At 45.9% G+C, this 20,105-nt stretch overlaps 1 protein-coding gene across 4 annotated transcripts in view; it reads right to left on the reverse strand.

Moving 5' to 3' along the window:
- Positions 1-20,105, reverse strand: part of SYNE2 (spectrin repeat containing nuclear envelope protein 2) — a 299,775-nt gene that overhangs the window by 75,221 nt on the left and 204,449 nt on the right. For all 4 annotated transcript variants that reach the window (XM_084866238.1, XM_084866237.1, XM_084866235.1 and 1 more), the window contains 12 exons: positions 18,130-18,312; positions 16,512-16,640; positions 15,095-15,216; positions 14,812-14,953; positions 11,861-11,992; positions 9,402-9,590; positions 9,069-9,278; positions 7,850-7,951; positions 6,572-6,691; positions 6,207-6,407; positions 4,216-4,389; positions 2,807-2,938 (listed from right to left, as the gene is read on the reverse strand). In XM_084866238.1, coding sequence (XP_084722364.1) covers positions 2,807-2,938; positions 4,216-4,389; positions 6,207-6,407; positions 6,572-6,691; positions 7,850-7,951; positions 9,069-9,278; positions 9,402-9,590; positions 11,861-11,992; positions 14,812-14,953; positions 15,095-15,216; positions 16,512-16,640; positions 18,130-18,312 — 1,836 coding nt within the window. The remainder of the gene's footprint in view (positions 1-2,806; positions 2,939-4,215; positions 4,390-6,206; positions 6,408-6,571; positions 6,692-7,849; positions 7,952-9,068; positions 9,279-9,401; positions 9,591-11,860; positions 11,993-14,811; positions 14,954-15,094; positions 15,217-16,511; positions 16,641-18,129; positions 18,313-20,105) is intronic.

The following is a 20,105-nucleotide window of genomic DNA, read 5'->3' on the forward strand; positions in this document are numbered from 1 at the left end:
TAGGTCCTCGGGTCTGCATTCTTGTGGGGCAGGGATGGGCTGAAACCCAGCAGTCAGCCTCCCGTCGAAGGCCTGCTCCCTCTGCTTCCCTTACCCAGTTCCTGCCGCCCCCCTCTCCTCCTCCCCACGCAGACACTCAGCATGCCTTCTTTCTGTCCTCCTGCCTGGCCCCATAAGCATTTTATATGGCAACCTAGATACGAAGGGGCTCAAGAAGAAAACATTTCTTTATTACCCTCTAGCCCTGAATAGCAGGACAAAATTCATTTCCAGAGTCTTCTCAATGTAAGGACTCAGTAGGGAGAAAGGATAAGGAATTCAGCAGAATAAATTAAAGCAGACGGCACATCATCAATAAAACTTCACGAAAAGGAAAATAAAATTCTTCAAAACGGCGAACACAGTGACGCCCTGAAGAACTCTTGTGTGAGGCAATTCTCCTCCCCGGTTTGGTTCCACTACCGACACTTACTCTATTTAAGTTTCATCTTTAGAAATAAATTACGATCAAAATAGAACTTTGGCCACTTTCCAATTTCCTTAAGCCTCTTTAAAAGCCAAAAATTCTACTTCCAGTGTCCTTTGCATCACTGCCATTTGTGACCCTCTCCTGCTACCTTAGCCTGTGGGCTAGAACAAACTGTCCAACATTAGTTTTTTAAAAAAAGGTTCTCATTTTCCAAGCCTTCCGTGTGAGACACTCACTATTTTAGAGCATCTCTGAGAAGCTTTTTGTTGTTGTTGTTAATCCTCACGCAAGGTTTTTTGTTTTTGTTTTCACCGTGAGAGACACACACAGATTGGTTGCCTTCCCACACGCCACACAACAGGGGGTGGGGCGTGAATTACAACCCAGGTACCTGCCCTTGCCCCTGCAGTGCATGGGCTGCAGCTCTAACCACTTAGCAACACCGGCCACGGTTTGGAGAAGTTTTCATTTCCCCATTTCATACATGGAGTCAGACTGCCCTGGCCACTCGGTCCACGAGGCTCCGAGCCAGCAGCTGAACACAGGTTTGTTTTGACTCTGGAGGTCACGCAACTGACCTACGGATGATTGTATCAATCAGGACACAAACCTCTCCATGATGCACGAGACTGAGGCCCTCCAAAATCTAGCAGAGAGGTGGTTTTACAGGATATCTGACTTCTGTTAGCTGGCGAATCCACTTAAATGTCTTAGAACAGGATTTCATTTTCAGTAGAATCCCAGGTGATGTGTGACGGGATAGAGTCCCTTTTGGGGAAATGATCAGGCTTATGCTAGTTTGGCTAAAATGAACTGTTTCTAATATAACGAGGTTTAACATGCTGTTTTCAGCTTCATTCTCTTAGCTGTTCAGGAGGTACCTTTTAGTACCTAACAAAGCATTCAAACAGCATTTTCTAACCCAGAGGACCGAGAATGGCCTTAGAGTCAGGCTCTGTAAAGTAAGACGGCAGAGAGGGTGACTGCAGCTTCCTGGGTATCTAGACCAGGGGTTGGAAAACTGCAGCTCGCGAGCCACATGTGGCTCTTCGGCCCCTTCAGTTTTTAGCAAAGGCCAGCTTAGGAGTACCCTAATTAAGTTAATAGCAATGTACCTACGTATATAGCTTAAGCTTACAAAATTGGGCTCTCAAAAGAAATTTCAATCATTGTACTGTTGATATTTGGCTCTGTTGACTAATGAGTTTGCAGACCACTGGCCTAGACATCATGGCCACAGTGTTCCAACCTCTGGAAAACGTTGCCTGTGGGAGCCTGAGTGCCTCTGAGGAATGGCCGGGGATTCCAGGCTCTCACTCTGCATCCAGCCTATTCAGGCAACGAGCCTGCTTTTGAAGTTTTAAAGCTGATATGGGACAACTCCCTCTGGCTGCACACCTCAGATTCTCATCACTCATATTCTGAAGTTAAAACGTGAGAAGATTTTTATCTCGTTGGCCATATTCTCAGTGCCACTTGAAAGTCACTCTAAGGCTTTATCATTCCTGTGGCCTCGAAATCCGAGACACACAGGCTTTGATAATAGCACTAAATGTTACACGAGAAAGTGTTTACAGTGTGAAGTCTTTTAATGATGCTTGTGGCAGGTGGCAAGTTATTGTCTGGATCACAAGCAAGGTCCTCTCAGAGCTTCCCTGTAGAAATGAAACTAAGTATATGTTGCCAAAACCAGTTTGGCTCAGTGGATAGAGCGTCGGCCTGCGGACTGAAAGGTCCCAGGTTCGATTCCGGTCAAGGGCATCTACCTTGGTTGCGGGCACATCTCCAGTAGTAGGGGGTGTGCACGAGGCAGCTGATCGATGTTTCTCTCTCATCAATGTTTCTAACTCTTTATCCCTCTCTCTTCCTCTCTGTAAAAAATCAATAAAAAATATATACTTTTAAAAACCTAAATATATATTTAGAGGCTCCTGGTTTACAAAGTTCTTCCCATATGTCAGTTGCGTTCCATAACCACTAACATCCGCCTCTCTGGACAGGTAGAACCAGCAGGATTGTCTGTTCTACAGATAAAGGAACTGAGGCCGGGACGGGGGAAGTGACAACAGGGAACGGGAGGGAGAGCCAGGACGCAGACCGAGGTCCTGGACCCCAAGCCAAACATGCGGTGATGCTGAGGAGCTCTCGATCCAATCTACAGTTTCCCCGAATGTGTCTGACGGGGATTTGTGTGATGAACAGCACGTCATTCCAATTCAATCCACTCACCCGCAAAAATCAAGCCATTTAGTAAAATAAAATTTAAAAAACCCTCTCTCCCACACATACAAAGTGCGATCGGCCATGCCTCTGACAGCTTCAACGGCAGCAGCATACCTGGTACAATGCGATCCTTTCCCCTAATCGGTCCTCCGTCTCCTCCACCAAGCTCACGGAGGGCAAGGAGGATGCCAGGATTTCCAGGTCCTTCTCAAGAGAGGCATAGTTCTCATCAAATTCTTCCCACTTCTAGAGAATCAAGAACATCCAACCAACAGGAGCATGTTTACTGGGTCCCAGACAATGACAAAACGAATCATAAAAAAATAAAAACGGACAAAGTGAGAGCACGGATTCTAGGGGTTTCTGAGGGAACCCCCTCGGGCGGAAGCTCGGTGTCCGATGGGAAGGAATGCCCTCCCCTGTGCGGGGAGGGCTGTAACATCCGGTCGGCATTACGCTGGTCTCATCGAATGGAGCGGGAACGGAAATGACTGCGTCCCAGCGGTCTCAGCATCCCCTCCCTGGAGGCCTTGTGAGAGCCGCTCTCTCATGTGCAAAGGCGAAGAGCTATCTTTCCAAGCTTCTGTGCAGAAGCTCCTGTGGGGCTGCTTCCTTCCTTCCTCCCGGCCCCCAGCCCCTGACCCCGGACATTACCCTTCCGGGGCCAAGGCCCGATTTCACTGAGGGGTGGGCTGACCCTGCATCAGGGGAATAGTCTCACCTTCGCCTACATCTCGCCTCGTCCTGGCTCCGTTTCCACAGGAGCCCACTTCTAGGGTCCCCACATGCTATAGAGCCCACATATGCACGCTTAATAGTGTCACTAAATAGTGTCTGTTGGAAAAAGAGCCACCTTGCTAATTTCCTATCTATTGAGATAGGGGTCACCTGGCTAGGAGGGGCACCCCTATGAAGTCTTCTTTTTGATACGATGAAAGATTACTATAAATATCCATCGGACACACTCATTAGAAAATTTTACTTATCAATATCTAGATGTAACGCCATATCCCACCACATTGATTCAGTGGAATAATGCCTTGCTTTTTGTTCATTTTCTTCAGGTGCTGACATTTTAAATCCACGGCATTTAAAAAGTGACAGGGCAAAATCTTAAAACTGAGAGAACGCTTTATACAAGCTTTTTTTTCTTTCTTTCTCGGAACTGGGACAAGATTGTCAGGAGTCCACTTCAGCGACAGAAGGAACACCTGGTTCAGGAAGTACAGTTTCTGAACCAGTGACTATTTCATCCAAATGGTCTCCTTCAAGATCTCAACGTGCTCTCAGTTTTGTTTATTTCCTCCACACAGACCCAGACGGCCCACAGATGCCGAGCTGTCCCCGATTTACACCTAAGAAGCTTCAGCTAATATTGCATCCAGGGAGTCATCGCCAGAACTAACTCCTCATTATTAATTCCCATTTAATCACTGCCTAATGACATTTGCTTCACTGGAGGAGGTGGCTGACAATGCGGAATTCCCAGCTTTTCAAGTACAAAATGTATGTAACCCAAATACCTGCAACAGACTCTGCTGCTTTATCCCACACTGGCATGCCTTTTCTTCTAGCAATTTAACTTCTTTTACTTGTTCTGCCCAAGATGCCTCTTTCTTTTGCAGTAAAGAAGGAAGCATTTTGTTGGAGTATGTTTGGATTAACAGCATGTCAGCAACAAGCTTCTGGAAAAAAAGCTGCAAAATGAGGAAGGTTTTAATATTTACTTCTGCAACGTGAAAGCTTACAAAGCAAGTTACTTTAACTTTTTTGTTGCTATTGTTAATCCTCACCCAAAGATATTTTTTCCATTGATTTTTCTTTAGAGAGAGTGGAAGGGAAGGGAAGGGGAGGAGGGAGAGAGGAGAGAGAGACATCTTTGTGAGAGACACACATCAATTACCACATGCATCCCGACCAGGGCCAGGGATTCAACCTGCAACCCAGTACATTCCCTTGACCAGGAATTGAACCCTCAAACCCAAAAGTTCGCTGGCTGATGCTCTAACCACTGACCCACATCATATACTGTTACATTTGCTTTTTTAACCCGCAATCCCAGGTCAGCCATGTAGACGAAAACGCACAAGAAAACAAAAAGGAAACTGACTGTGTATCCCTTAGTTTTTGAACATTAATGTCATTTTAACAAATCATAAGGAAAAAAAAATCACTCTAGTAATATTTTCCACAAAACAGTCCATGTTAATGGCCAAACATTATCAATTAGTTAATTTCAATTTCCAGCCAGATTTTCCTAAATCAGTTATCCTAAGGTTTAAGAAACTTTACAAGAAGGCAGGTGATAATGTGGCTGATTCATTTCAAGACAGTTAAGTTGTATGGATAGCTGCGTTAGCTCAGGGAGCCCACACAGTCAACAGCTGGGGTTCCTAAACTTGACTCTTCACTTCTACTCAGTAAGATGGCAAGAAAAGGGAGTTTGTTGACGGGGTCTTTGGGGCTAGTGGTACCTAACAGCTCCCAGGATGGCACTTTAAGAGCCTTTAAAGGGGAAGCGTCCCTTCACGTGGTCCCTCTCCAGCTGCATCGGCTGTCCTCTCATCATCTGGAGGAAGCTCGATGTGAACCCCTCCTCCCATTCCTTGGGAAGGATACAGGGGGGCCCATAAAGCAGCTGGCACAGGGCCCAGCAACTGATACTCTTTTCTCCTTCCCTTCCGTCCTTCATACATCTTTACCTTTGACTTTCTTAGACTAAGATCTACTTATCAAAGGCCTCGACTTAAGCTTGTTGAAGGTAGGAACCACGTCTTACACAGTTTTTGTTACCAATATTTAAGTCACTGCATGTTTTTGGTTGGTGAGGTTTTATTTAATGAAATGAATGGAAAACGAATGCGTGCATTGCAGTGATTTTCAACTCATTGCACATATAGACTATTGCTAAAATTCTGCAGCATGCCAAAAAATATGTTTTTTGCCAGTCTGACAAAAAAAAAAAGATATAATTTTGATTCGCTCACACCAGACAGCTATTGTGTTGGCTGTTGTCATTTGTCATTTGACAATCACAATCCAAGGGAAAAGAGGTCAGTGCCCCGGACTAAACAGTCACCTACGGCAGGTCTCACCACTGGCTGATAATCACTGGTTTGCTGTAATATTACGCTAGATATACATTTATATATTTAAATAAGGTTTACTTAGATTTCAGTTCCCAGGAAGCCTTGTCTAATCTCCTGAGTTAAATTTCCTCTATTAAATGCTCTCAACGCGTGGATCCCAATTTTGACTTTAAATCTGTCTGAATGGCTCCTCAATGTCTTCTCCATCCCTGGAAAGCTCCACCAACGCCAGGAGCTGCACCTGCTTCATTCACATCGGGTGCTGCGAGGTCAGCAGGGCCCCTGGGACACAACGAGCATTCTGAGGGGCGCTCATCAAGGGAACGAAGGGATGATATGCATTTCCCCAAGGAAGAAAGGGGTGCTCTGGATTCCCACGCAGAAAAACCGCACCTATGGGACGGTGCTCCGACTGTGAGCCTTACCTTGTGATCCTGTATCTGAGCCTGCAGGGCACCTTTACTTCTGGTTTGCCGTAAGTGGTCACGGGCAAGCTTTTCCTTCCCGACGGTCACCAGCTCCTCCAAGCCTCGCAGCAGAGCGGCCTGCTGGCTCTCCGTGACGCGAGGGCTGCCGAGTTCCGAGTACCTGGCTCTCAGCATCGCCCACATGCTGTCGAGCACGTCCTGAAAGGGAAGAGCAGGGGTGCCCATCGTTTTCATCCAACCAAGAAAATAACCGAAGGAGGGACACACCTGAACTCCCTTGGTGGGAGGGGAAAAACCGTATAAACAATCCCTATAAATAACCCTAGTAATTCACCGCGTGGATGCTTTCTGCTCGCACACACCTCTAGTTTGTACACATCCTGGAGGAGAGCATGGGGGAGCGGAAGCCTCTCTCCCTCGGCCCTCAGTTTTGCTACTCGGCTCTCAGAGTTCCGCAGCTCTGCTGTGTGGGCATCCGCTTTCTAGAGAGATAAGGCAAAAAAAAAAAAAAAAAAAAAAGAAAACATTTAGAATAAGTTAGAGAAGCGCACGCATTTATTTAAAAATTCAACAGTAAGGAGTGAAGGGAAAGTGGCAGTCCCACTTTCCCTCCCTCCCCTCCCGCTCCCCTCGAAGATCCGCAGCTCAGTGTGCTTCTAACGCACGCACGTGTGTGTGTGTGTGTGTGTGTGTGTGTCCACGTGCCCGTCCTGAAGCGCACCCAGTTGCACACGTCATCCTGTCCTGCCATTTGCACAGCTCCCTTCCCAGATCCTCAGCGTGTCCCCAGATCAGTGCAGACGTGTCTGGCTCCTTTCAAACAGGCACGTGTGCTTTTTGCCTTTGTAAGTCTGCATGGTCTGCTCTGAGCGGACTCCCGGGCTACATAGAGGTTTGGACTCAGGCAGTGCTGCTTGGTCCGTCCTTGAGTAGTTACACACCTTGACCTTTACCCTCTTATTTCCTTCAGATAGACGCATCCCGGCACCCGGAGTGGTGCCTGCACACAGGAGGCACTTGGTGAACACTGGCTGAGTAAATGAGTGGGACGGAACTGCTTCTGGTGGAAGGGCATTTACACTGAAAATTCCAATGCAGAACAGCCAACTGGTGCCAGTCAGCACTCCTACCAACGGGGGAGGGCGCATTCCCCAATATTGCACACACTTAACATTTGGCCCAGCTGACAGGTGACAATGGTCTGTTTTGATTTACACTCTCTAAAGCAGTGGTCGGCAAACCACGACTCGCAAGCCACACGCGGCTCTTTGGCCCCTTGAGTGTGGCTCAGTGTTAGAACCATTTCTTCAAAGTAGACTCGCCCAGGCCGAAAACCGACTTCTGCGCATGGGCCACGAAGTTTCAATCGCACTGTACATGTGTGCGCCCACACGTGGTATTTTGTGGAAGAGCCACACTCGAGGGGCCAAAGAGCCGCATGTGGTTCACGAGCTGCGGTTTGCCTACCACCGGGCTAAAGGACTATTACGAGATGCTTCCAAAGGTATGCATAAGGATTTTTGTTTTTATTTACACAAGCCTGGCCACGGCGCACAGAGGGAAGTGGCTCAGAGCACAGCTCAGACACCAGACCCTCTGGCCCGAGGTGGGGTCCGTCGGAATGATTTTGCCTTGATTACCTGAAGCTGTTCATCAATACTCTGGCCGCTACTTGCATTCAAGGACTGCTGCAAAGATGTTTTATTCTTAATCAGTTGATCGTATAATCGCTTTATTTCATTCTGTACAAAAAGATAAGTGCAAGAAACAGTGAGAATTTCACTCAGGCCTTTCAATATCTTTTTTAAAAAAAAATGTAGCTGTCCTTTGAGTTTTGTGCCATCAGAAATTTCAAACATATACCAAAATAGAGAGCTCCCTGCATCACCATGGTCCCATGTCAACAACTGGCTGGTCCTCTCTCCTCTGTGTCTACGTCTCTGGTGCTCTCTTGACTCTACCTAACCCCTCCCCTCACGTTATTGTGAAGCAGATCCCAGATATCATAGTATTTTACCAGATGTGCCAGTATGTACCTCTAAAAGATAAAGGTTCCTCCTTTTAAAAATCCCACAAATCAATAATAATAATAATACTTCCTCAGTGTTATTAACAGTTTAGACAGGGTTCACATTTCTCTAACTGCCTATCACTTTTGTTTCGTGTTTTTGAATTGGGATCTAAATGAGGCCCAATAGGCTGCGATGGACTACAGGTGTCTCGAGTGTGCTGACTGGCAGGCTCTCCCTCCTGTGTCTTGGGTTTTATTTTTCTGTGCAGCTTCCCAATGTCTGGACTTGGCCTACTGCACTCACGGTGACATCTAACATGTTCTTCCCTTGTGTCTTTTACTTAAATTCTAGAGGTTTTTATCAGATTCAGGGTTGATTTTATGGTGGTGGTGTGTGGTTTTTTTGTTTTTTCATTAGACAAATTCAGTAACTTCCTAACCTGCCTCAAATCTCTCCTTTAATCCACATTAGACAACTGCCAGGTCAGTCTACCTGAAACATACATGAACTGTCATTTCTTTACTCAGAAACCTTCTTGGCTCCCTCTTACTGAGGAGTCCTTCCACACGACCCTCACTGAGAGTGGCCGAGTGCAATACAGGAAAGAAACGGCATGTTAGCTCAACGCAAAGTCATACCCAAGACTCTGGGAAGTCCTGGCTTTTGAATGGTCTCCAACCATGAGCAGCAGAACTAAAAGACTTCATAGAAAGACAGCCTTGCCTCTTTCCTGAGCAATTCCTATTCACAACCGCCACCGGGACTAGGAATTAATGGAGTGAGGGGTCCGTGCTGTGACCTAAAACAGTGCTGACGCGGGCCGAGCGCCGAGACACGAGACCCGTACCTGGTAACTGCGATTATGGTCGAGGCCGGCTTTCAGGGACTTGCTCCTGGACGCAGCAGCAGCCTGCGTATGCTCCAGGTAAACCTGCAGCTTTTCAAAACAGTCAGGGAACAAGTTGGTGGTCCTGCCGGGCCAAGTCATAGCTTTCAAAAGATCCTTCTTCTTGTCACTCAGAGCCAAGTACAGTTTTTTCAGCTCGAGAGCCAGTGTCTGCAAAGTGGAGAGGCAGGAAGGCACAGGGAGTGAGCTCCGAGAGCAAGGGGCTGCGGCTCTGGCTTACCTCTGGGCTGACGGCGGCAATGGCCGGCCCCCGGGCTTCTGGAGGTGTCCTACCTCGTAGAACACCCGCGGGGCACCAGCATCCTCTCTGCAGAGCCCAAATGTCTGCAGCAGCCCAGGTGTCTGCAGCAGCCCAGGCGTCTGCAGCAACTCCTCCACGCTGCCCAGGCACTGACTGAGGGCCAGAAAGAGTTCGAATAGCTGCTTATTCAAATGTATGAAGGTTTCTTCTGTCACACTTTCCTGAATCAAGAGGAGAAAAGAAAAAATAAAACTCAGGAGGATTCTTGCCTTCCTCTGCCTACTTTCCCCCTGGTTCCTGTTATAGCTTATGGTTTATGTGAATGAGGTAATAGAATATATATATATATATATATATATATATATATATATATGCCTAAGCGAACATTACAACCGAATGACAGGTCAACCAGTTGCTATGACTCACACTGACCACTAGGGGGAAGATGCTCAATGCACTGACCTTATGGTCAGTGCACTCCTACAGCCAACCTCCTGTGGCAGGCTGACCCGACCTCCCAAGGTCCCTTTCCTCACCCAGATGGCCAGCCTCGATTGGCCCCTACCCCACCCCCTGGCCGGCCAACCTTCCCCTCACTGGCCAACCTCCCATTGGTCCCTCCCCAAGCAGCCGGCCAGCCCCGATCGATCGGTCCGATAGAGACTGGGTGAGGTGGCCCTGATTGCCCCAATTGCCAGCCAGTCTGAGGAACCCCACCCGTGCATGAATTTGTGCACCGGGCCTCTAGTAAATAAATAAAATGAAGGTGTTAACTCTGAGAGAACCAAGGTTAAGAAATTAAATGTTAGGCAGGCAGTTGACTATTGAATGGAATTAAAAGGTCAATCACAAGATGAAGGACTTGGTCCCAGAGAAATCATATTACCCTTTTCCCCCTGCTCCCACCCCCCACATTTTAATGTAGGAGAAAGCAGGTAAGAGAAATCAAATATGGCATGGGGAAGGAAAAGAAGTCAGGAAAATTGAAGGGGCTGATTAGAAAGAGGTATGGTATCTTAAAGATAAGGATGGTACAGCATGGTGACTGCAAACAATGCTATATTACATATTTGCAAATTACTAAGAAGTAGATCTTAAAAGTTCTCATCACAAGGAAAAAAATGTGTAAAAAATGTGTGGTGGTGGATGCTGATTAGACTTATTGTGGTCAGCATTTTGAAATATATACAAATAGTGAATCCTTATATTGTACACCTGAAACTAATGTAACATTATATGTCAACTAGAGGGCCGGTGCATGAAAATTTGTGCACTTGGGGGTGAGGAGGAGGGGTCCCTCAGCCTGGTCTGCACCCTTGCACAGTCTGGGAGCCCTCGAGGGATGTCTGACTGATGGCTTAGGCCCGCTCCCTGGGGGATTGGGCCTAAGCCATCAATTGGACATTCTTAGTGCTGCCAAGAAGGGAGAGGCTCCTACCACTGCCACTGAGCTCGCCGCTGTGAGCCAGGCTTGTGGCTGAGTGGAGCTCCCTCTGTGGGAGTGCACTGATCACCAGGGGGCAGTTCCTGCATTGAGCATCTGCCCCCTAGTGGTCAGTGCATGTCATAGCGACTGGTTGTTCCTGGTCATTCTGACATTAGGGTCAATTTGCATATTATCCTTTTATTATATAGGATTATATCTCAACTAAAAAAAGAGAGATGGCCCAGCTGGTATGGCTCAGTGGTTGAGCATCAACCTATGAACCAGGAGGTCACGGTTCGATTCCCAGTCAGGGCACAGGCCCAGGTTCTGGGTTCAATCCCTAATAGGGGGTGTGTAGAAAGCAGCCGATTGATGATTCACTCTCATCATTGATGTTTCTCTCTCTCTCTCCTCCCTTCCTCTCTGAAATCAATAAAAATACATTTTTTAAAAAGAGAGACAGATGGTCTGTGAAACAGGGGAGTTAGGAATGTCATTTATGGGCTGACTATAAGAATTAAGGCCACCATTAGATGTATTAATTCCTGGGAGGGGGCCCTCTAATGTTGTGCAATCATGCCCTCGTGAGTTTAAGAGCCATAGGTCTGTTTCAGCACAAGCTGCTGCTACCACCTCTTTTTCTTTGCCGAAGATCACCTTGAGTTTTTGACCATTACAAGTGATTTAGAAGCACGCTGAAGCTAGTAACCACCCCAATCTGGGCTCTGTTTCCTACCATCTTCTCTGGCGGATATCTACTTTACCCAGCATTAAGCTTCCTCAAGGCTGGAAACCTTGCCAGTCCTCCCTCTCCCCCTCCTCACCCAGAGCCCCACACAGACAGTACGAATCAATCACAATCCTGGGACCTGCTGATGCCCGGCTCAGGTTCGGAAGCCTCTGCACTTGGTGTGCTCAAGGCAACCACCACTAAATTTATCCAAGTGGGCAGGAGAGACAAATTCTCTCTGCAATTCTAACACCCCTTCCATTATGTGTCCCGTTATTTGTTTACATGGGAAATAGGACCGGTTTACAATATCACTTGTAACACGCAGCTCCTACCTGTGTCTGAAGGCTGTTTGCTTCCTGACGCAGGTCTTCAAGCTGGGTGGTATAGGCCTTCAGTTCCTCAGCTGTCGGGTATCGAAAGCTGTACACACTCACACTGAGTAGAATACTCATGTCTGTGGAAACCTATTTTTCAAAGGGGAAATGCCATTAGAGACCATTTGAGATCTTGCTGATGTTCAGGTAAAACAGCAAAAATGCCTTAGCATTAGTATGCTATCTTCCAAGTTACCTTCTTGGTTTGTAAGAAAAAATAATTAAATTTTAAATATTTTGGGATAGTTGTGAAAAGTCATGACAGGCTTTACTTAGACACTTGAGAGTCCATTTAGACAGGAAAACAAACCACAATTTGAAAAATAGAGTAAAACCCCCAATCTTTCAATTTACTAGCAATGCTACCTGTTACCAGGGTAGTTGCTTCTCTTCCCATTTATCAGTAAACTCCTGGAATACAGACAACTCTTAGAATAAAATAGTCACCTCTGGGACAGATCCACATCTTGACTTTGTTATTGAAAAGCTAGATAAGCCGAAACCAGTTTGGCTCAGTGGACAGAGTGTCGGTCTGCAGACTGAAAAGTTCCAGATTCGATTCTGGTCAAGGGCATGAACATTGGGTTGCGGGCACATCCCAGTTGGGGGTGTGCAGGAGGCAGCTGGTCTATGATTCTCTCTCATCAATGTTTTTAACTCTCTATCCCTCTCCTTTCCTCTCTGTAAATAATCAACAAAATATATTTTAAAAAAAAGAAAAGCTAGATAAGTAATGAAAATGAGCTGTGTCGCCGGGACCAGTTTGGCTCAATGGATAGAGCATCGGCCTGCGGACTGAAAGGTCCTGGGTTTGATTCCGGTCAGGGGCATGTACCTTGGCTGTGGGCACATCCCCAGTTGGGGATGTGCAAGAGGCAGCTGGTCGGTGTTTCTCTCTCATCGACGTTTCTGACTCTCTGTCCCTCTCAATTCCTCTCTGTGTAAAATCAATAAAATATATTTAAAAGAAAAAGAAAAAAAGAAAAGAAAATGAGCTTTGACTTCAAAAGGGTGAGTGATTCAGAGTCAATGTCCTTCTCAAATGGGAGAACTGGCCTAAGAAGAAACAGGGTGGGTGACAGGGCCCTGTTTGAGGCAAGGCTGCCCATGGAGTTCTGGTCTCGGGAAGAGAGTGATATTCCTGTCCCCGTGTGTCTCACAGGAGAAAACACAACTAAAGCCCACCCATCAGTTGGATTCGACTTCAGTTGGTCAAATGAGGTTCTCTGCAGAAGAGAACTGCCCGTGCCCAGCAGGCGGGGAACTGGGAAGTCACGGTGTCCGTGGCCCAGGCAGTGGAGTGCGATGCAGAAGGCAGAAGCTTGCCTCCTGTGAGCACCAGTTCCGATCCTGCTCATGGGAACCCCGTTGGAGAGAAACCCAGCAGCACTTGGCACAGGAGGAATAAAACCAGTAATGGCAAAGGTGTGTTGGAGGCAATACCAACTGACAGGTATCGTTGGCACCGGCGCCAGCACACTGCAGAGTCCGGATAATCTTTTGATGAATGAATGATACTCATTCATTTTTTAAAAGAAATGAATGTATCTTCTCTTTAAAAAAAAAAAAAAAAAAAAGGATTTCCTACATATATTATTCACTCCTTTTGTAGATACAAGAAACCTGCAGAAAAATTTATGAGTTTATTTGAGCCAAACTGACAATTATCGGGAGGCCAAATCTCACTAGATTGAGAAAATGCTCCAGAGAACCGCAGTTTCACAGCTTATCTTTCACATGAGAATTCAGGAGGAGATGTAAGGGGTGGGTTATGTGAAATTCATTGGTGTAGCTGAGGGAAGCCAGAGAAAGCAAATGGGGACATCGCTGAGCCTGCATAAAGAGTAGAACAGGGAGAACACCTTTCTTTTGCCTTGCTGGGTGAAGGAGAGCTAACAGTGAACATGTCCAGCACGTGGAGATGGTATGGGGGGAACGAGACAACAGCGAGGGCTCCTGGGTCTGGTGCCCTGGGGGAAGGCCGTGCTCCGCGGGGTCTGGAAAATGAGACTGAGGTCCCAAAGGTATGCTATCTTAGATGCAAAAAGACACGAACAGCTCACTTCAGGTAAAGATGGACTTTTGTCAAGGAAGCTACAGGCCTAGGACACGACTGCCCGCCATGATCTGCTGTGAGTTAGGAATTTGTATGCTCACCTTAAATAGTTACCTTTGATCTCTGAGTTTGTAGGGCCCTCCGTGCTGGCCTCCCCGGAGCTTGTCAGGGTTAGTATGTGGGCCCTTTTTGTACACACTTTATCCTTTCAACATGAACTGAGTGGTCAGTTCAGGATGATCTCTGAACGGATAATAATCTGGCCACTCAGTGTACTTATGAATAAGGGAAAGCTTGCAAATCTTGATATGTCAAGGCACCAGGAGATTGTGGGCCCCAGCTTCTGGCTAGTAAGTCCTCTGCTTCTTTCTAACTACGCACAATGCAGTTCTTAGACGTGGAAAAACCTTATTTCTGCACTGAGTGGCCAGATGATTATGCGTTCTGAGATCATGATAATCTGGCCGCTCGGTGAATAGACCGAGATGTTGTGATGTTCCAGGTTTGCATGGCCGGGCATTCAGATGTGAGCCAGGTGACACGGAGCTTCTTCTCCCACCATCTAATGGGGAACACCGACAGTGAACAGGCCCCGGTACAGTGAGACCTGTCATCAGGGAAGCCCAGGGGCTACAGAAGCACCGAGGGCAGGGGGAGAGGGGGGATGTGAGGGACGCTTAAGGCCGATTCCCAGGAGGGTGGGAAGGGGCCAGACAAGGGAAACACCCACTTGGCATCCTTGGTCCCTGAAAGGAACCTGAACACGACGCAGAACACGCCCGTGCGCGCACTGAGTGCCTGGTGGGCGCTCTCAGACAGCATGCGCACTCGCTGTGCGCAGAAACACACTGACCTGAGGCTCCACGAGCGGGGGCACAGGCGGCCGTAGTTCTGACGAGAGCTCCTGATGCAGATATCGCCACTTAGCCCCATTTCGGTCCCGGGGTGACAAGACCGAGCCGGGAGCATCCTCTTCAGGGCTAGACGCCTCACCGCTTTCAAGAAAAACAAAAGGGGCAAAGAGCGATCAACCTACAGAAGTTTTATTACCTCCAAACAACGTTTTATAAGAATAAAACTCGTCATTCTCCCAACCACCCAACTACTGGATCCCCGAGTCATAAAAAACGTCTTACCTCACAGGTGGTTTCTGAGTTGTATCTTTATCACGCTGGCAATCCTCGGGCCACGTTTTCTTAGCATTCAATTCTATGAATTTGACCAAATCTTTCTGTTCCACCGGTTTCAACTCCAGCACCTATAATTGAACGAGATTCAAATGGTCCAATCAATCAGGGTTGTCAATGACTAGACACGGGTTTCTTCTGCTCAGCTCTTCTGATTTTGAGCCACTTCCTAAATCATTGTTTACGATTTTTCTTTTTTTCTTGCTTATGCTCATCGACGTTCACGTTTCAAAAAGCCTACAAAGATAGTTTGCACAACAGCCAAGCGTTGTTTACATAGATAGCACATACGGAACGTCACCAAAAATACCCCGACACATTTTAAAACCGGGAAAGAGGTGTTGCAGGGACAGGTAAGTTCATCCTGAAGATACACACTTACTTGGATACGAGCTACAAGTTAATAAAGTACCCACACTAGAGTGTCCCCGGCTGCGGAGGATGAAAGCACAGCTGATGCCACAGTACAGCTCAAAACCCTGAGCTGCTGCCTGGCCGGAGAGCTCAGTTGCTTATAGCATCGTCCTGATGTGGCCAGGGTTGCAGGTTGGATCCCCGGTCAGGGCACATACAAGAAGCAACCAACGTATGAATGCATAAGTAAGTGTGCTACTCTGTTTCCCCGAAAATAAGACAGTGTCTTATATTAATTTTTTCTCCCAAAGTTGCGCTAGGTCTTATTTTCAGGGGATGTCTTATCTTTCCATGCGCTAGGTATTATTTTCGGAGGATGTCTTATTTTCGGGGAAACATGGTAGAAGCTAATTCCAGCATGTCATAATACATGCAAGAAGTTCTCGAAAGGTTGATGGTCTTCTATATGCAGCAGGGCTGAATCTTATTATTGCCTTTTGGAATGGCTGAAAGCATTGCCCAAACCTAAAGATTTGCATATATTACTGCCTGCTACTGGAAGAGCTGAAGGCAGTTCCTCTAACCTGACAATGCCTACTGGATACCAAACCTTGCCTTTGATATGTATATCTGTTTTGCCTTAGGGCAATTTGTGTTAATAAAAAGCTAGGGGTCCAAAGACTAGGGAAACTTAGCGACTATAGATAGCTAAGTCTCCTCTGGCTCCCCCATGTATTCCAAATTTATATTTCTAGTCTCTTTATTAATTTACACGCAGCCCCTTCTCCAGATTCCTGAACCCTTCTAGATGCCGAGAAATATCCCGGCATAAGTGGAACAAATCCAGTGTTTCTCTCTCTCAAAAGTAAAACATGTTAAAAAGAACAACTCAGAGTTGCTGCACACACAGGAGCACCGCACACCACACATTCCACTCAGTCAACCAGGAAAATGCTCCACAGGCAGTTCAGGATATAGTTCAAGGGGAAATTCCATATAATATTCTTATTACCTCCTGCTGCTGGAAATCTTTTTGTCTGGCAAATTGCGGCCTTTCCATGACAACAGATTCAAGTTCAGAAAGATTATCTGGTTGGAGAACTTTTTGATGCTCTGAAGGTTTCTCTAGAATGGTGGAAGGCTGCAAAAGATTTCATAATGGCAGACTACTTAAAAAGAGAACCCACTTAATTTCAATTCAGATAATGAGACTACATAGTAGAAACATATGAAGTTAATGACTGCATTCTGTTATTTACTATAATTATATTCTAGGACTTAATGTACGTATTTCCTAACAACCTCAAAAACCACTACAATGGATGGAGAGGCCATCTTATCATTTCTTCAACTTCCTTCATCTAATCAATTACTAAAAGCCAGGACACAAATAGATCCAGAGACATAGACACACTGAACGGAGCGTCAAGCCTCTGAGGGAAGGCAGGGGAGGATATGGGGATGGGGGTGGAGGTAAGCGATCAACCAAAGAACTTGTAGGCATATAAGCATAACCAATGGACACAGGCAACAGGGGGTGAAGGCCTGGGCTGGGGGTGGGGGTGGGCTGAGAGAGGACAATGAGAGGAAAAGGGGGACATATTCTTCAACAATAAAGAATTAATAAATAATAGATAAAATAAAAGTTAGATCTATTTTTTTCCTTAAAAAAGAAAGTAAAATAAAGAAATCAAAAAGAGAAATAGTATTATTTTATAAATAAAAATGTCCCTAAGTCTATAACAAAAGTAGATTATTCATTTATTTTTTAAATTTATTTTATTGATTTCAGAGAGGAAGGGAGAGGGAGAGAGAAATAGAAACATCAATGATGAGAGAGAATCACTGACTGGCTGCCTCTTGCATGCCCCAACTGGGGACCAAGCCCAAACCCAGGCAAGTGCCCTTGACAGGAACTGAACCTGGGACCCTTCAGTCCAGTCTGATGCTCTCTATCCACTGAGCCAAACCAGCTAGGGCAATTTTTTTTTAAAGGAATATATTAGGATAAATATATGCCTTGTCTACCTGCAGCTCACCTTATTTCTGTCAATAAAAGTCCTCCAAGTAAGAACCATCTCATAAGTAGAAATGCAAATCTTATATAATAAGATCCTATCCTATGTTGTATATTTGCATTTATAAACACAGAACACTCTTAAGTCACAAGAACACTCTATTATGATACTATGATCAGTACATGTGAATATTTGTAAATGAATAACAAAAGTACCCTAGAAACGAGTTAGTGTTTCTGATGTCAAATTTTAATCTTATCTGTAAAAATGTTGTTTTCCAGTCCATTGGAGTCACAAAATTTCTTTGAAATGCGTCCTTCTTTTATGAAGAAGGCTTACACCAGACCTCATTGCCAGCAAGATCAACCCAATCAAACCAACCCAAACCAAACCAATGCCATCACTAACCACCTCGATAGGAAAGCTGCACAGCAAAATGAAACCAATAACAACAGGCAGTGCCCCTGTCCTTAAAGTGTGAAGAGGCGCAAACCTTTCTTCCTTGTGGTGATGTCTCTGTGGTTCCTTCAGCATCTCCACCCAGAGTTCCTTCCTGATGGGTCTACCGAAACCACACATCCGCACACCTGTCTATGCACAGCCACATCTTACCTGGTCTTCGCTGTATTTCTCCTGAAGCATCAGCTGGACTTTTTCCAAATTGCACTTCACAGTCTTCAGCTTCAAGGCCAGTGCCTCGGCCTCCTGGTGAACGGCTCCGCTGTCTGCCAAGCCCTGGTCTCTGCAGAGGTCCAGCAGAGAGGCCACCTTGTGCTCAATCTCTGTGAGCATCGTCTGGGAAAGAAAACCATCGAATGAATCACAGTTTTGGTCTTGAATCGGTGTTATATCTCAATATAAGTTTGATTCACGTTCTCTCCTTAAAAATATATAAGAAGTGACAGAAACACAGGTTGGAAGGGACCTTGGGTGTGTGTGGGGGGCAGGGGAGAGACAGACTTGCACATAATGCCAGTGTTTTTCAACAGAGATGCAACCAAACCAACCCAAATGGCAGCTGTCCTTCTCTAAAGTAAGTAACTCTATAATCACTTTAGAAAACACAGCCGAATGTATCCAGCATAGCACAGTGGTTAAGAACACAGATAATGGAACTAGACTACCTGGGTTCATATCCCAGCCCTGCCACTTGGTAGCTGGGTAAACTCAAGGCACCTCACTTTGCATGCGTGTGCCTCTACGCATCTGTAAAGTGGGATTATTAACAGAACTTTCCTCCTGGGGTCACTGTGATGAATTAAAGAGTTAAATCCATGCACTCTGGCCAGTGCTGGATACACAGTCTGTGAAGACTACTATTTTCCCCCCATCTTTCTAAGCTTTTTCTGTTGCAATGCAAGTGTTAAGTAGTAATAACAAATAAAAAAAAAGAATTCCAAGAAACTCTTTGAAAATTCTTGCCCTTGCTCTTTTTCCTTTTCTTTCTCAAGCCAAATAAGTTTCCAAAATACCAGAAGAAGGCCACGAGGAAACCTAAAACACTAAGTCATTGATAGAACTGGCCAACTTACACATGGGCCTAAAAATAACTCCGCTGGATGAAGCAAGTCTCCCAGTGACCCCGTCACTGTGTTCCTCTTGGACAGATCCAGGCTGCCCTGCTCTGGGCTCAGGAGCCCAAACAGCCATGCCAACTGGCTGGGCACACAGGCGGCAGGCGCATTCGGACCCCCAGCCCAGCCCTGTGACCACCTGTTCGAAAACTCAGTGCGTGACTAAGAACGAGGTCAGATCTTTGAGAGAAACATAAGGAAAAACCAGCCAAAAAAAAAAATTTTTTTTTTTTTTTTTTCCAAATAGTACGCCTTGTAACTCCTCCATGCAAGCAAACTCCTTGTAGCCTGCGGAGACTCTTCTAAGCTGAGATAATAGGAACTCATAGATGTTCGAGTGGCTGTAAACAAAGTGTACTAGAATTTCGTGCTTTGTTTTCCCACTTAGCTACTGGATATATACGTTTTAATATGTTCATGACCTATGATTCACTTACCAACGGGAATACTGATAAGCTTTTTAGCTAGATCCAGTTCTTCACTTTTGTAATTAATATTGTCGGAAACATTTTTATCCTTTTTGGGGGGGTTATTGTCAGAGGGTAAACACAAAGTCATGGCCAAAAAATACTATGTCAAAGAGGATGAGCATTATTTACGCTGACAGCTGACCCTCCCCAAACACTGAACCAACAAACAAAATTATCAGACGTCAGCGGAGCCATTTCTCCCGGGTTTTCTGGGATGATATAATTTTTGCTAAAGTAATATGGGAACAAGACCATAGCTGTTTTGATTCACATGTTTTAAATAATCAAGGCTGAACATTTCTTCTCAAATTACCGAATATAATTTTCCACCCGACTGATCGGTTTGCACTTGTCCTTCGGACATTTTCCCACGGAGAACTTAGCGTTTTCACAGACCACTGAGAGGCTTTTTATGCTGCAATATTAAACCATATGGGCCATGGTATGTAGATAAGCCAAAGGTGGCCCCTAGGTTTCATTATTCACAGCAGGCCAGGACCCTTCGCTCAAATCCCGCTGGCCCCAAACTCAAAACTGGAGCCCA

This window comes from Pipistrellus hanaki (genome assembly GCF_964339955.1).
Source record: "Pipistrellus hanaki genome assembly, chromosome: 1".
NCBI lineage: Eukaryota > Metazoa > Chordata > Mammalia > Chiroptera > Vespertilionidae > Pipistrellus > Pipistrellus hanaki.